The sequence below is a fragment of the Carettochelys insculpta genome, chromosome 14 (assembly GCF_033958435.1).
Source record: "Carettochelys insculpta isolate YL-2023 chromosome 14, ASM3395843v1, whole genome shotgun sequence".
NCBI lineage: Eukaryota > Metazoa > Chordata > Testudines > Carettochelyidae > Carettochelys > Carettochelys insculpta.
The window spans coordinates 24,779,796-24,796,586 of record NC_134150.1 but is presented as its reverse complement, the minus strand read 5'-3'; the positions used below and the strand labels follow the sequence as shown (position 1 = coordinate 24,796,586).

Sequence of the window (16,791 nt, the reverse complement as noted above, 5' to 3'; positions counted from 1 at the left end):
CAGCCCCTTGGCCTACAGATTTCTAAGGAAGAGTGAAGCATTATGTTAACTAGCCAGTCTGTGCTGGAACACCTGGGAGCAAGGTACGTAAATCCTTGTCTTTGATTAGCCTTTTGGTGGATTTTAGGTTGATGCTATTATTCCTCTGACAATTGTGGGTATTATTTAACAATAAATTCAGCACAACCTCTCTTGAAGCTGATCCCTCAATTACATATAATTTAAAATAATAAGCCTTTATAGTCTGTGGGGTTACTCAGTTTGTGTTATGAAAGCGGGACACTGCTGTCTGGGCACTACTTTAGCCAAGTATAGCAAACGCTCAAAGTACTGGTAGACAGTCACTATGCAAACTACTTCCTGTTCAACGCTTTAGTCATGGTTTTAATTACTTTACACGGGAAGAAACTGGAGCCCACTTCAATAGTGCACAGTTCATTAAGTTGTTTTGTCTGAATTTTGAATGTGATATTAGGGTTGTGTTTTTGCTTTTTTTTTTTTTTTTTTTTTTTTGATGCTGAAATACTTAGATGAGTGACCAAGCCAGTAATCTGGAAGGTCAGTGTCCAAGAGGCAGAAACTTTGGTTGTCTGGAAAGAGTATCACACAGTACCAATGCCTCTGAGGACCAGTATGCTGTAAATTCATGAAGCTCTGTCCAGCCTTGCTTACTGGAGGAGAATTGGCCAACAAGGAACTTGTACGAAGCTAAAGCTGGATGATTAGGCTCCAGTTTTTGTGATATAGAGAACAGTGGTGGATGGTAGAAAAGGGAAAGGACACACAGATTTTTAGGTGTGGGGAGGAATTAAAGCCAGAGTGGTGGGTTTTATGCTTAATTCCTTTCTCAGTCACATGTTACATCATCAGCTAGCATGGGAAAAGGCATTTTATTAGAACTTCAGGCAAAAAGAACAGACCATTCCTTTGTGTCTATGTATGTGGCACTCTTCAGTAATGATGGGAGTCACTGAACAAGGATTTTGCATAGATCAAGTAAGTGTTCATTCCTGATCCATGACTGGAGCAGGTAAGTGCTTCTGACATGCAAACAACATAGGAACACAGGTTGAATCCCTCATCTGGCACCACTGGGACCTCACTAGTGCTGAACAAGAGAATTTGCCAGACCGTGGGACGCCAATATTGTCTAGCACATTACCAATACTTCCACTGCTTACTGGGCTCTTAGAACACATTTAGGGTTAATTAGAGCTAAATAACACAGAATGCTGACCGCCAGGACTGATGTGTGTAAACTAACTTTATGGGACCACAGAAAACTTGGCTGCATCCATAGTAAGGGACAGTTGGTTAACTGAAGTCATGCTGTACCACTGATGTTGACAGACCAGAGAGGTTCAACTTGTATTGCTTTTTAAATGGTGAGGTGGGCAGTAGGAGAGGGCTTTGTCTGATTGATGTTTTCAGAATTAATCAATTTCACAGTGCTTGACACAGCCAATATGACTATAAAGGCCTATTTTTCATTTTACATCAGTGTAATTCAGTTAACTTTAAAAAAAGTCAGTACTGATTTACACTGGCTCAGAATCAGAACCAAGGAGTGTAGCATTAAAGGGATCAAGAGGCCATAGTGGATCAGAAGCTGCCACTCAGTGAGAGAGCGGCCTGTTTACAATGGTTTTCATTCTTAAAGGTTCAGCAACTTTGAAGTCAGACACCCAACCATTAGTCCTCAAAACACACGAACTTTTGAGACCTTTAGAAAGTTCTGGAATATAAAAACAATTCTATGTCAGCTCATCCAGTGCAATACAATGGACATTTGGGTAATTACTGCATGATTGCCTGCATTAACAAAATAAAGTGAAGTGTTTCTATAGCAACAAAATTTTATTTTTAAATATTTTTGGTGCTTGCTAAGTCAATTTTCCACTACTGAAAAACTAAATGCCTAATGGATTTCTTAACTCACAACATTGCCATGGCAAAACACAACTTTCTTTAACCTAGTTGTTTTAAACTAAAGAAATTTTCCCAAGATAAAAATAAATCAATAGCAAATATAGCATTATTGCATCATACTGTATATCTTTTTTAAACTTAGTGTGCAATTGTCCAGATGTATTTAGCATTCAGTTCTGAAATAAAAGATTAGTCAGTCATTCTGAAGATTACAAGGATTTTATATATTTTCATTTACAGTAGAATAGCACTCAAAAGATCCAGGGGGGATGCATTTTACAAAGTAAATATACCAGCCTCTTAGGTTTCTTTTTCTTGTTCTGTAGTGAAATTAGGCATATCCTGGGGGCTTAAAATGTACATATAATGTGAGCCAACTTTAATAACCCTTATATGTGGCTCTGGCAGTAAAGTGGCCTTACTGTAAATGAGAATCAGGCCTCAGGTAGTTAGAAGCTGGCAAGAGTATAACCAATTCCCTGCTGTAAAAGTAGGTCCAATACAGTCTAAATGTAATCACTGGGACTATTGCACTGGGGCTCAATAGGAGTGAGCCACATTAATGTGGGTGCTGGGCAAAACCATTTCTCAGAAAATGTTACTAAAGTGAGTAACTTCAGTATCTGTGGCTTGTCCATTGCATAGGCACAGCCAGAAAAAACTCCCTCCCAGGCCTCTCTTCCCACTGATTTGCTTTCATAATAGTATTAGTACCCTGGGTGCTGTACAGAGAATGTGGATGTTGATCTTAAACTCTAGCAGTTTTTCTGATACGTCAGACAAAGCTGCTTTTTTGCACAGTTCTTGGATGTGTAACTAAATAAAACATTTTTTAATAGAAGATAGTCAAACAGGCAGCCTGTGACTCTTTATAAAATAACTGCTAATCACCAACACAGAGCTGATATTCTAAATAAATATCAAAAATGAGACCAGCCCCTACTACAGCAGAGATCTCCAACAGTTGTCAAGTTGTAGAAGTTTTAGTTGAACAACTGTTTTTTGTTCCTAGCTCTGATACTGACTTGCTGCCGTACAACAGCCTAATAATCTTATTGTTCTCTCCATAGTATTGAGAATGTGTGGGTCATGCAAAGCATATGTAGTAGAAGCCAATGGAAATGCAGGTGGTCTAAAAAAAAATTAAGATCTGACTCACGCTCTGTCCCACTTTCCTAATCTATAACCAAAGGGTACCTAGCCTCATTTGGAAAAAAAGTTTTGACTCCCTTCAAAGCTCCATTAGACACCTTCCAACACTGGGCGTTGTCCTTAGGTTTTGCATTATATGAAAATAAGTTACTCATATCCTTTAAAACACTCGTGAAAAAACAAGAGGAAAAATGTGGCTGAATTCTTCCAACATCAACCAGTGATCTACTAATGTACAAATAAGGTTAGCTGAAAGGGATTCTACCCAGATCATTTGTGACCTAGCTTGTCCCTGTAGGCAGCGATCCTCATTGGGCTATGCCTGGAAAGGTTCCCAAAGAAGTCATGGGCATAAAGTACAGCCTCCTCCAGGGACTGTGGGAAAGAGCAAACACTGCAATATGTTGTTGCTTCTATTAAGCACGAGGACAAAACAAGAGGAAGCATGATCTAGGATTAGAGGCAAAACATTTTTTATTAATTTCTGATATTTCAATCTCACCTGTTTAAATTATGACTAGAACCAGAAAATTTCTCTCTGTAAAAGGACTTCCATAAATTAGGATAATCTCAGTCTTCCATTGTTGATGATCTTTGCAGTAAAAATTTAAACTCAATGGATTTTTTAAAGTTTTATTTTCTGACTTAGCATCTTAACCAACCTATTACCCAAGTTCCCTCCTAAATACATAACAGTACACACAGTCGTACTACAAAGTCAAGTATGGAAAAAGAGTGATGTAGGAGGGAAATTAAAATAAGGTATTGGGTCACTTGGCTGACGCATGGGTTATATGTAACACACGCACACACACCCCCATAAATGGAACATTTTAAAATGAAAATAAATTAAGGTTACACCAAGGTTTGTGCTTCACTTTTCTAGTTTGACTCCTAAGTATAATACAAACTGCTGCATTATGGGTCATTGGTAGGGGACTAGTAATCAAATTTAAGAAAAACATTGTTTAAGAGAAGCTTTGTTTCATCAAAATAAAACAAGATTCAAGATACTCCTTTGCATGGCAATGGTGTCTACAGCAACTCTGCTGTATCACTTATTCAAATCAGGGGTATTTCTTTTTAAAATTACTTAAGATTTCTGCAGGATAGCAGTTGCTAAACTAACCAGCCACATAACTGATATTATATGGTTGTAAGGATCAAGCAGTCTTATACACTGATTGAACAAATGTTCTGCATTGGCCCTTTCAGTGCTGTAGTCAATGCATGTATGTTAGTCTCATCCTGATATCTGCACCTCGGCAGCATGTGATCCTAATGAGCAATTATTTAAAGAACTTAAAACATGATGCTATCAAGACCCAAAGTCACCACATGAATAACGTTAACATGTTAAACACAGGCATAAAGGGGTTAAAAAAATAAAATGTTGTTCTACTTAACCTCCTATACATGCTTCTGGATAGCCATTTACAAGTTATGGGACAATGTTCTATGTATGTCAGTCATAATACATTACAATTTTTCACAAAGAATATAGTAGTCTTTAGAAAACATAAGCACGCACCCTGGCTCACCATTACTAGGCACTGTTAGTAGGCACTCTCCATTAACTATGACTAAGAGATATCTAAATTATCATGGATAGGGCTTATGCTACACATTTGAAGTAGCCCACCAAAGTAGAAAGCAAACTTCTGCCATAGCCTTTGAAGTTTTGTAATACACAATGTAGAAAACTGACTGTTTAAGAAATATATTTTTAAAGGATATTTCATCCAATTATCAATATTACTGTAATATCAACATTACAGTAAAGCCTGCTGGCTGTATTCCTAACAATATGCAAAATATAAAATGGTGAATGTCCACTACTGCAGAAATTCAATTTCATAGACATTAGGCTCCTGATTTTTGTCCCGTTAGATAATTTTTACTTGGTTAAATTATTTTAACCAAACCTTTTAGAGCAGAAGATATTAAACACTTTAAAACATATTCAAAAACAGTTTACCATTTATTTGTATCAAATCTTCAGTGTTAAACCTAAATGGAGAAAAAGCTATCCACAAATTGATGACTAAAAAATTAGAACAGCATTCCTTTTCTGTACTGAATGAGTAGCGCAGACAGGGCTGAAACCCTAATGTTCAGTCCATGAGGTTGTGAAGTTTGGTGATTTCATCTACTGTCCGGTGTTATCTGGATTTGTGGTGGTGTTTTCAGTGCCAATAGGCTGCACATTGTCTGCAAGATTGTGCGCGTGCTCTAGAAACAAGTCTTTAAGTACACTAAGCTCCTTTGTCAGGAGCTTTATTTTTGCCTCCAAACGTTCATTTTCTTCTTTAAGCTGGTTGACTCGCTGCAGCGTGTCTTGTGCTTTCTGCTTGCTTTTTAATCGGCTCTTTTTTACCGCCATGTTGTTGCGCTCTCTGCGTTGGCGATATTCATCGCTGCTTCTATCCACCGAGGAACTCTTTTTGCCCTGTTTGCTTGGAGGCACAGCTTTGCCTCCACCACCAGGACTAACTGGCACCAGTTGAGGGACCTGTTGCAAACCACTGGTGTGCGCTTGTGTATGAATCACACTTATACCGTTTGCTTCTGTAGTGGTGTTCTGCTGTGATGTTTTGCTCATTTGGACAGACTCTTCTTCAACACCACAATATGATTCCTTTGGAGATGGTGACAAACTGGTAATAGGTTCTATAATATATTGCCAGCAAATCCTCACCTGGATTAAGGGCAAGCTGAACCTATCAGAAAAAAAACTCTATGAAACATTTGAATGCTGTGTTTAGCCACAATCTTACGCCTCATTGGCATTAGCACACACTGCTGCTGACAATAATAGCTACTTATGCTGGAAACAGAAAATGCCATAATTGGTATTTCAGAAGACTCACTGAATCATTTGGGCTGGAAAACATTGCTAGTGGGTCACCTCGTGACCCCCACAGTATCTTGCTTGGATTAATTCAGTTATTCCAAAGCCACCCCTCATGTCTAGCCATCCTTGAATAGCTCCAGTTTCACAACCTGTCTTGGCAATAGATTTTACTGTCTAACTTTTCCTCCAATTGTAGTTTCCCTTAATTTTCAAACTGAATATTCATTGCTACAGTTCAAATCTATTAATAGTCTGACTCTTTACTCAACAGTAATCGTTGATCCTTGACCTCTTTACACTGTCCCTCCCTGTATGTGTGAGTAGACAAGTTCTGCATTAGACTCCTTTTCTCTAGGTTGAATACCTTTTTCCAAACGTTTTATCTGCTGTCTTTTGAAGTTGGTTCATTTTGGTCTGATTTTTAAAGATTAGGCCCCAAAATCTGCATGGGCGTGATGGTGCTGCTGGGGAGGTTGCTCCAGGTTCCAGCCCACCATGGACAAGGGGCTGCTCTGGCCAGGCTGGAGCAGTCCCCACCCACAGCAGTGCCACAGGCTGAACTAGAGCAGCCCAGGTCCATAGCACGCTGTGGGCAGGGGGCAGCCATCCCCCCACTTAATTGGTTAACCAGATAAATGATGGGTTAGCCTACTGTTTAACCAGTTAACCAATTAAATGGGATTTTACATCCCAAATACCTACTTCATTTAAGGTATTGAAGTAAATGAAAAATATATTTTCTGTGTTTAAACTACGAACAGTGTTTGTTCTGACTATGCTTTCTTATAGAAAGCATTACCATTTCAGTTCACAGTACTATGACAAATTAAAGTAGCAGCCAAAATGACAGTGTTAATATGCTAATAATTCTTTTTGTGGAGACTAAATAGCCCTGCTAAGAAATACTTACAATACATTCTTGACCACAAATTGTCATCTTGAAGGATATCAATTAACTTATAGACGTTACGGCTTAGAATTCACTATTTTCAGACATTTAATTTTCCAAACAAATTGCTCTTTGAGCTAGAATTTCTCTGCTTGCCTCAGACCAAAAGTGTTCCCCACTTCAATCATTTGGATAAAATTTAATTGGTCTACTAACTTATAACAAAATTATTTCATAGATGGAGGGGCTTTCTCCTTTAGGAAATCTATAAAATAATCTTTTAGCAATTAATCAAGTGACTAACTAAAGATGAAGAAGCTTTCAAGCTTGTCAATAACTAAGACTTTGGTTCCTGCAAATAATAAACAAAGTGCTTAAGTGTGCACGGCATTAATTTAAACTAGAACAGTTAAGAGCTATGTTTGAAAATTCAACTTTATAAACAACGCTGTGTGTGTCACTGGCACATCACACACTGAAATTCATATATGATTAGGCATTCAACTAAAGGCAGCTACGTATTTTAATGCGTGATGTGCCAATGACACACACACAGTGCTGTAAATTAAGATGAGAGTCTGTGCAGTGATGCCAAAACTTGAGACTTCTGAAATCCCCAGAAACTTAGAAGTAATGATTTCCTGATCTATACTGTCTTTTTTTTTTTTTTTTAATTGTATGGACCCATTAAAAAAATTCTCTCCCGCTGCCAATTCTCTGACTTCCATTTGGAGTGAAAGAGAGACCAGCACAGACGTCTGAATACACTGTAAGTCACTGCATACATAACCTTACACATCATTTACAAGCATTAGAGAGACACCTCACTGGTCTGGCAGGGATGTGCTAATCAAACTCTCAGAGCACCCCATCCGCACCAGTACTCCTGCTCCTTGCAAGGACTAAGGAAAGCTCATGGGAGCATTTGCGGCTGTTGACCTCCCGCAGTGCAGACTGCATGGAAGCTCAAATTAAGGTACGCAGACTCATTATGTAATTAACGTAGCTGAAGTTATATATCTTAATTTGACCTTCCCCTTTAGCGTGGAGCTGGCCTCATTTTGTGTCTCTAATATCCTGGGACAGATAGATGGTTACAACTACACTGTATTTTCAAGCATTGTTTTTCAAATGTATTCAGCAGCTCTGTATACATCAAATGATTTAATCTAGAGGTTCACAAACTTTATTGTACCATGGTCCCTTTCTGACAACAAAAATTACTACACAATCCAGGACAGATCACCAAAACATAAGCTCACCCAAGCCCCTTCACTCCAAGAGGGGGGGCCGAAGTGCAAGGGCTTCAGCCAAAAAACAGAAGTGTTCTAACCTGAGTCCTACCACCTATCAGCAGATAGCAATAAGGGGATTTCCAAGTTCCCAGGCTCCTTTCTAAAAGAATCCCTGTCTGGCCAAGCTGGACGGTGGTGAACTACTGCAATTTTGAAGTGCCGCAGCTGCCCACGTGCTAATGAAGCGCTGAATATGTATTTTAGCACTTCATTAATAATTTCGCAATGGCCATTTCGAAGTTCTGGACTAGTGTAGACACGGCCTCAGAATTATAGTCAGTCTACACAGATGACTGTTCTCATTGTGGTATCCCTGCATTGTTCTTAGCTGCTTCGTTCCATCCCCAGCAAGTCACAGACGTCAATTTTCACACAAGTAAATGAAGGCCATGTGCAGTTGCACAACCAATATAAAGGAAAGATTCAGTTAAGAATTCCTCCCTTTTACTGACTCAGATAATAATTATAATATTTAGCTCTTTTGCAGCACTTTTCATCTATGGTTGTCAAAAGACTTTATAAAGGATGTCAGTTTTATTCCCAGTTTACAGGTGAGCAAGCTGAGGCATGGAAAGGATAGTGACTTGCTTAAAGTCACCCACCAAGTAACAGAACTACACCTAGTAACAAGAAACCAGTCTTCCTCAAATCCAGTCCAGTGCTCTGTTCACTAGGCCATGTTAAATCTAAAATGATACAGCAAAACTTGATAGGGCCAAATGTGAGCCTACTCCTTCTTTGTTTAGCAGATGTCTAATACGTTTAAAGTTCACTTCCCCCGAGACAAATGCTTCAATGCTCAAATAAAATACAACCCTACAATAATAAATCAATGCATACATGTTTGAAGCAGGGAAAGGTCAACAAAAACAATCAAATTCAGCTTCAAGTTTTCAGGGGTCATTAAAGAACTTTTTAATTATGCCCTGACAGTGCCATTAAGGGCTATACAACCCATTAGTGCACATCAGCTACCACCTTCTGCAAGACTAACATTTTAACGTACGCTTAAATTCAGACCATATTTCTACATTTTCTTTTACAACTTTAGCTTATAAAACAGGCTGTAGGTCAGGAATGGGGAACCACCAATAGTGGTTGGCAGCCCATGGACCACAGGAGTTCCACCTGCATCCCTCCTGTTGGTCCCCTCTCCCGAGTGTCTTGCACCCTGGAGAAGCAGAGCCCTGCACTTACCCACTCTTCCCCCTCCCTTCAAGCACTTTCAGAGCATGCAAGTCATCTGATTCCAGCTCTGGGAAGGAAGGGAACAGTGCAGAAATCAGCAATTTGTGACTCCTTTGAAAGTGTTGGGAGAAAGCAGGGAGGGCACCAGAAGTGTGAGTGCTGGTACCCCAGTGCATGAGACATGGGGGAGGACAGTCAGGGGGTCTGCAGGCTGAAGGTGGAGACCCAGCGGGTCACAGGCTACCAGACACAGCTGTAGGTGCTCTTTACACATCAGCAGAATTCAGAGGAAAGCTGAATGAATCAACAATGCCTCATTAAAGTGTTACCGCTCAAAACTTCTTCCATAGTAAGTATGCCTTGGCACACTGTCAAAGCTGCAGAGAAGGAATACTGAATAATAATTTAAAGTGCACTAGTATGGTATTTATCTGCCATCAAGAAATCTTTATAATGAAAGTATTTCAGGGCAGAAGGAGCCCATGTACTTTGAATAATGTCCCTGGTATTTAATATGTTCATGACAGCAGCTCTTAAAGCAACCTTCGGTAGTTCATGATACAAAGCTCTTGGGTCCTAACTGCCCTAACTATGAAGCTAATTTAAAAACCAATGAACAGACTTTCAGCAGGATTGTTCCCTTTGCAAGTACTAGATATACCTGAACTGCACACGGATGTTTGTTAAAGTCAGGACGCTAGCATTTGCTGTTTTTATTAATTTTGGCTTTTGCTAGTTACTGTACCAAATAGCAATCTCTAAACACCCTCAGAACTGTACACTTCCCAAATAGACTCCGTGCGACTCTCCAAATTACGCTCTACTGAACTTTTGCCATGTTCCTGGTTTGGGACATGGCCTTCCCATTTCCAAATTCACTAGTCTAGGGTCCTCTGGCCCTCACTATGTTTGGACAAGTACAGTTAGATAATGTGTTAGTAACAGAACTTACAGTAGTTGCTTTTTGTACTTTTCAGGACTCTGAAGAGGCAGAACGTGAACAGACCATGCCCAACCCAGAGCTTAGTAAGTCTTTTCATACTGCCCAGTGTTATGGGTTTTTTCCCCCACTATTGAAACTACAGTAAGTATTTAATGTGATTTTAGCATTATCTTTGGGGAGGGAAGAAAAGACCAATTTTTCCTTCCTATTCAAATGGTTTTTTACAGCCTTAATGTGATAACTGAAGGCTCAAGGGGCTGTTCACAGTAGGGATGGAAAATCTCATTTAATTAAAGGGGGGCTGCTGGGAAAGCTGCTCAGGCCAGAGCTGCTCCAGCTGGGCTGAAATGCCTCTGCCCCGGCGCATAAGGTACCCTGGTTGCTCCAGACAAGCTGGAGATTCCCTGCCTTCAGCGTTGTTGTGGGCACAACAGCGTGGCCAAAGCAGCCCAAGCACGCCATTGGCAAGGACACTCCAGCCAGGCAGAGTACCCTAGTCCTGGCTGGAGCACCCCTGCCCGCAGCAGCCCTGTGGGGATGGAGCAACCGCTGCCCACAGGTGCTCCAGCTCCTACAGGTTAACCATAACTGGTAAGCCTCATCTGTTTAGGAGGAACCTTACCAGTTATCCATTAACATCCCTAGTTCATCGTGTGGCACCTCACACCCACAACTTCAGATAGCAATTGAATGTTGTTACCATCTGATGGCTCCTTGGTGGTTTAAGTCCAACTCTTCCTAGAGAGAGGTCCACAGCATGAAAACTTCCCTTCAGTTGGCACCAACTGTCCTTGTCAATGCTTTACTTCTCTGCAAAGACTGTCAGATCAACTATTTTGCCTCAAAAGATCATCTTTCCTTGTCAGAGTCCAGAACTGTTAGCTGGCAGTCCTGGGAAGTCTATACTCCTTCTGTCTGTCCTCTACTGCTTCTGGAATAGAGGACTTTGATCTCGCAGACATTTCTACAAGCAGCAATTTCACAGGAAGTAACTTTTTTAATAAGCAATTCAAACAACTGTGTAGGAGATCTGTACTAACAGCTCATTAAGCATTACAGTAGGTCCACAGCAGGGCTGCCAACCATCAATAAATTCATGGACAAGTCCATAAAAAAGAGCTAAAATTGGACCAGTCTGTAAAATCCCAAAAGAAGTAGGTATTGGTTTAAAAAAAAAAATGCCAAGCGTTGCAGTAGAGCTGACAAACCCCTTCCCCTTGGCCTCGGGGCAAGCTCCTTACTGTGGGGCAGCTCCAGGGTGTCCACAATTCCCTGGGAAGGGATAAAGCAGGGAATTCTTCTAGCAGGGGCTCCCTCTGACCAGCTGGTGATTGGCAGAGGCTGCTCTTCTCCATCTCTGAATTTAAACTCTTCTTCAGCACCACTAGTGTCAGCACAGCAGCAACTTTTGGAGGGCCTGCATGCAACATACTACCCTGTCAGACTCAAAATGGACCTAGAAGAATTACTAACGCAATGGTTGACAGGCTGGCTGCTGCCACGTATGATCACAAACTGGAGTATTACGATGGGGATTCCAATAGGTAGGTTAAGCTAGCAAAACATTGTGTTGTGATCCATGAATACAAACCACGAATATTGTTCACTTTTGTACTTTTGAGATACCTTTATATTATAGCAGAATTTGTCTATAAAAAAGTTTGGTTGTATATAATTTTTTTCTATAGTGTCCATAAAAATCATTTTTTATCAGCTGGTCCACAGCCATCAGCTAAAAAGCACCTTATTTCAGTGGAACCATGAACATTAAGCAATTCCCATATGACAATTTAATCATTTTTCCAGCTACCACAACAGTATGTGACTGTATATTTCTTCAAGTGTAGCAGATCTGAGTTTGTGAAGATCCAAATACACTCAGTGGCAAGAAGGACTTTAAGTCCTGACTGTAAACAGTTTAGACCCTATTTATTTAAATCACATACAGCATTTAACTAGGCTACAAAGATCTGACTTCAATCATTCCAGTCATATTAATTTATCTCATTGAACAAAAAATACTTCATTCTCTAAGATACATTATGATAGCACAGGGTAAAATATTAATCCTTTCAAAGTATTTAAGAATGCCCTTTGTAAGCCAATATACTGTTTTGGAAGCTTAACTATTAGGGTTGTATAAAATGACATACAAAATGTTAATTTAACTCATTTCTTGAGTAACTATTCTTACCATTTGTTTGGTACCTCCTATATTAGTTTTGCTCCTTACCTCTTTTCTGAGAGGTGACATCCAGTTGACTACAAACATGCACTACATAGAATACCTGTACTGTATAATTTTAAGTCAACTGTCTTGTTTATACTCCCAAAATAGAAACTGAATTTGAAAGGTGCCAAGTGTCTCTGTCCTTGTAACTTCAGTGGGGCTGCTCATTTGATCTAAAACCACAATATTGTACTCATTCCAGACAATGATACATAAATAACAGAACAAACCACCGAACCTACATCTGCTGTACACTCAATACAGATTTGCTCCTGCAAGGTGCTGTGCACTCTCAGATCACAGGACCAATACTACTCAGAACTAGGCCCTAAATCCACTGCCCCCTAACTGCTGCCACAAGAGTTTCAGAGAAAATATTCTTCTTCCATGCTTTCCTAGCTATATCAACTGTTTTTTTTTCTATATGACATGGGGAAAAAGTACAATTGGAATATAATCACAACACTTAATTGTGAAGTAATGTAACTTATTAGTTTAGATGTTTTAAATGTAAAAATTAAAATCATACTGGGGTGGTCATCAGTTACATGGTGTAGGCAGCATCATGAGTCTGATTCCCAGAGAATTTCCAATTTGCAAATTTTTACTCTGGTTTTAACATATGTTGATGAATGTAATCAATTTTTAAAACAAAACTTTTACTTCATCTTTCACGCTTTTTTAAATATTGTGTCTGTTAGTAGATGTTCCAGCCAATGAAGAATAATTCTTTATATAATGGTTTTAAGTGGTTTTTAACACAGCAGTTCCTGACAGCTTCCAGAATTGAGTACCTAAAGAAAAACCAGGTATGTTCAATGAAAACAAGTTATTTTTAAAAATATTCGGGAATATAAAAATTTGACAGGGAGTAACAAATGTTTTCAAAAAGCACTCAAAACTCCCTTGGAGAGTCCAAACGAGGGAAACATATATACACCCATTTTTAAAAGGCTATTTTAATTCAAGATCATTAGTAGCTCCCTAAAATCCTGAAAAATCTGAACTGCACATTTTCCATTCTTTTTGGGGGGGGTGTTAGAGGGAGAGGAGGATATCACAAGTACCATAAACAAAAGACAATGTCAAATACTTAAATCCATCATGAGATTATTGAAATAAACTTTTAAAATTCTATTTACTTTTCTGCATATAAAACATTATATGCATATTATATTTTCCCTCTGGCTCAGATAATAGTTTATTTTTCATTTATAGTCAGTTTCATTTTCAAGTTCCCAACATGCACATGATAAACAATACAGGAATTTGTTTTAAAATCAATTAATTTTTTAACTTACAAAAACATCTGAAAAGCTTCCAATCATCTGAATTTCTAGCTACATTTGAGTGAATCATGTCGCTGTAAAAGTGTCCCTCAAAAGAACTGCCCTATGCTAATATATTTTCATTCCTTTTCTTCAGGTTACTTGTGATGTTGATGAAGAGAAATCAGAAGACTGCAGCTCAGAATTCTCAGGATGTTAAGGTAATTTTGCTGAAACACAGAAGTACATACATTTCCAAACAGCCATATACAATCTCCATTTTTAAAACTTCATAAGGTTCAGAATCCTTTGACAAAACTCTTCACTTTGAACTTCCAAATTTCTATTACCATTATAAATTATACAAAGCTTAAAAACAAAGAAATCTTTAAAAGTACCTTCCCCACCACACACATGAGGTATTTCTAAAGATTTATTTTTGTTTTTAAAATTGTTTTAATTCCCTTTTGACCTGAATAGGGCTGTTTACAACACTGGTTCTTGCCAGGAAGTTAAGAGTACTACAGGAAAGGGGGGCTTCGTTCTGAAATCTGAGGATTATATTCATGTTTAAGGAACTATTTTGATCTCTAAATTATTAAAAACTGAAGAAATCAGTTAACACAGTCACTAATACATATGGCTATGCACAAATATGGACAGTAAACATTTATTAACACGTTGTGCTCCTAGACCACTTTGTTGATGTCTACTGAGTGAGAGGATCTTCCATTTCAAAAAGGCCCAATAAAAGCTTGTGTGTGGCAACTACAAATTTTGCAAACAAATTAACTTGCTGAAAAAGTTATTCGACTTTATGCCCTCGGCCCTAGTCACTCTTTATTGTTGATCTCTATGTCACTATTTACACTTCTGCTAGCACGAGGGTGTGTGTCTGTGGCTCTCCTACCCCACCCTTACTGCTGTCCTATGGGCCCTGGGTGCTCTGAGGTTGTCTGTCCTCCCCTCTCACGAAACAGGAAGGCGGACGGGGGGGTGGAGCCGAGGACTGTCTCCCTCTCCGAGCCAAGCATGACTTCATCCCATCGGGGAGGAGAGTTGCCTGGAGATTGCATCATACGCTCTCCAGGCGAGCGTAACCCTGAGGACAGACCCGGCCCACACTTGCCCTTCCCTAACCGCTTCTCCAGCGAACAGACCCCCACTCCTCCCCGAGAGACCAGACCCTGCCCCCACACACCCCACTGACCAGACCCCCTACACACACACACACACACCCACACCCACAGCGGGCCCCCGCCCCGCCGCACCTCCCTTCCCAGCCTCACTCCATAGTACTCCACCCCCAATGACCAACCGGCCCAGCCCATTAACTAACCCCCCCTCCGGCCACATCCCCTATAGACTTCCCCCACCCTGCTCCATCCTATGCCGCCCCACTGACCATGCCCCACACCGCCCCTCACCAGCCCCCCCTACCCAGCCACACCCCCTCGCCACTGACCAGCCCTCCCCACCCCTACCGACCCCGCCTGACTGACCGGATCCCCCCATATATCACACCACACCGACCTCAACTGACCCAGCCCCCACAACCTCCCACAAGTCCCCTCCCCCACACCAGCCCCACAGCCGCCACCTCCCGCGCCACCCACTTCGGCCTGCGCCGGCGGAAGCCCCCACCCGCCCTGGGGTGCCGGGCCGGGGAGGGTTTGTCTGCGCGCGGCGGGGCGGCCCCGCGCCTCACCTGGCCCGGGTATGGAGACCGGTATCAATCGGGGAGGGGGGCTCGGGCCGGCCCGAGTCTCTTTCTTTAAACGGGTGAGTACTGCGAGCGGCGATTGCGATTGCGAAACCTTCGGCCCAGCGTCCTAACCAATCAGGGGCCGGGCTGCCGCAGGGATGATGCAATAGTCGTGGCGATTGGCAGTCCTCTCAGCCAATCGGACACCGCCCGCTTCACTCTTAAAGTGAGAGGCGCTGTTTTTGCGGGGCTGGTAAATCCCCCTGGGGCTGGGCTGGGTGAATCCCTGCCCCCGCGCCCCCTTCCCGCCCGTAGCCTGACGAGCGCTTGCTCTCGGGGGCGGAGAGCTGCTACCCAGCAGTGTCGCTGATGCTGGGGGCGGGGTGAAACTGCTACCCCAATAGCCCCCCTCCCTCAGACTGGGGGTAAACCCGTTAGCCACTACCCCTGCCTTCTGAGACTGAGAGATGGGCCTGTTACCCCAATAGCTCTGCGCTGCCTGCGACTGGGGGTGGGGGGGGGTGAACCTGTTACACCCCAATAGCCTAACCACACTACCCAATTACCCCCCCACACACACCCTGCCTGTCATTGAGGATGTGCATAAAACCTGTTTCCTGCAGAGCCCCACCTGTCCCAGGCCAGGGGCGGCGGGATAAAACCTTTTTCCCCAGTCACCTCGCTGATCTGAGACTGGGGCAAAATCTGTTACTCCAGTAGCACACCCCACCCCACTCCCTGAGGGATAAAACTTATTACTGCAGTACCCTTCCCCAGTGCATGCTGATTGAGAGGCAGGCAGGAGTGGGTGTCTAGAAGAAAAGCTCTGCCTTGACAAACAATCTGTCTCTGTAATGAACTGACCCAAAGAAGCCATGTACCATGAAAAAATGGGCAGCCAGCAATTCCCATTTCTTGAAAAGCCTTCTGTGGCCTTTTTTTCTAGTCCCTGCTTTAGGTTCTGATCTTACTCGCCTTTGTCTTTCTGGACCATTCTATTTTGGTGAGATCTGTGACCAAGAATTCTTACTAATAATCTTTGAAGTCCAGGAATTTATATATAGAGTCTGTTCTGGTAGGGCTATGATCTGAAGAAGTGGGACTGTCTAATGAAAGCTCATCACCTAATAAATTATTTTCTTAATCTTTAAAGTGCTGCATGACTGCTTTTTTCGTTTTGACAGGAATTTGTAGTCATGTTTATCAACCAAAAGCATAAGTAGATATTAGACATTCAAACTGATATTGCACCCCATTTTTTTGTTGCATCCGTTCTGAAATATCACCATGATCTCACAGGATTATAATAGCTGCAGTTAGACAGATACATTGTAAGGT

At 41.3% G+C, this 16,791-nt stretch overlaps 1 protein-coding gene across 2 annotated transcripts; it reads right to left on the bottom strand.

Annotated features, from left to right (window-relative positions):
• Positions 1-477: 477 nt before the first annotated feature.
• CEBPG (CCAAT enhancer binding protein gamma) lies at positions 478-15,594 on the bottom strand. Of its 2 annotated transcripts, XM_075008571.1 has the most exons (3): positions 15,457-15,594; positions 13,782-13,978; positions 478-5,801 (listed from the first exon to the last, which is right to left on the bottom strand). In XM_075008571.1, the coding sequence occupies exons 2-3, from the start codon at positions 13,787-13,789 to the stop codon at positions 5,231-5,233; spliced, it is 579 nt and encodes a 192-aa protein (XP_074864672.1). In that variant the 5' UTR covers positions 13,790-13,978; positions 15,457-15,594; the 3' UTR covers positions 478-5,230. The 2 variants fall into 2 exon arrangements, with proteins under 2 accessions (XP_074864672.1, XP_074864673.1); XM_075008572.1 differs by lacking the exon at positions 13,782-13,978 and having other exon boundaries at positions 15,457-15,589.
• Positions 15,595-16,791: the final 1,197 nt, after the last annotated feature.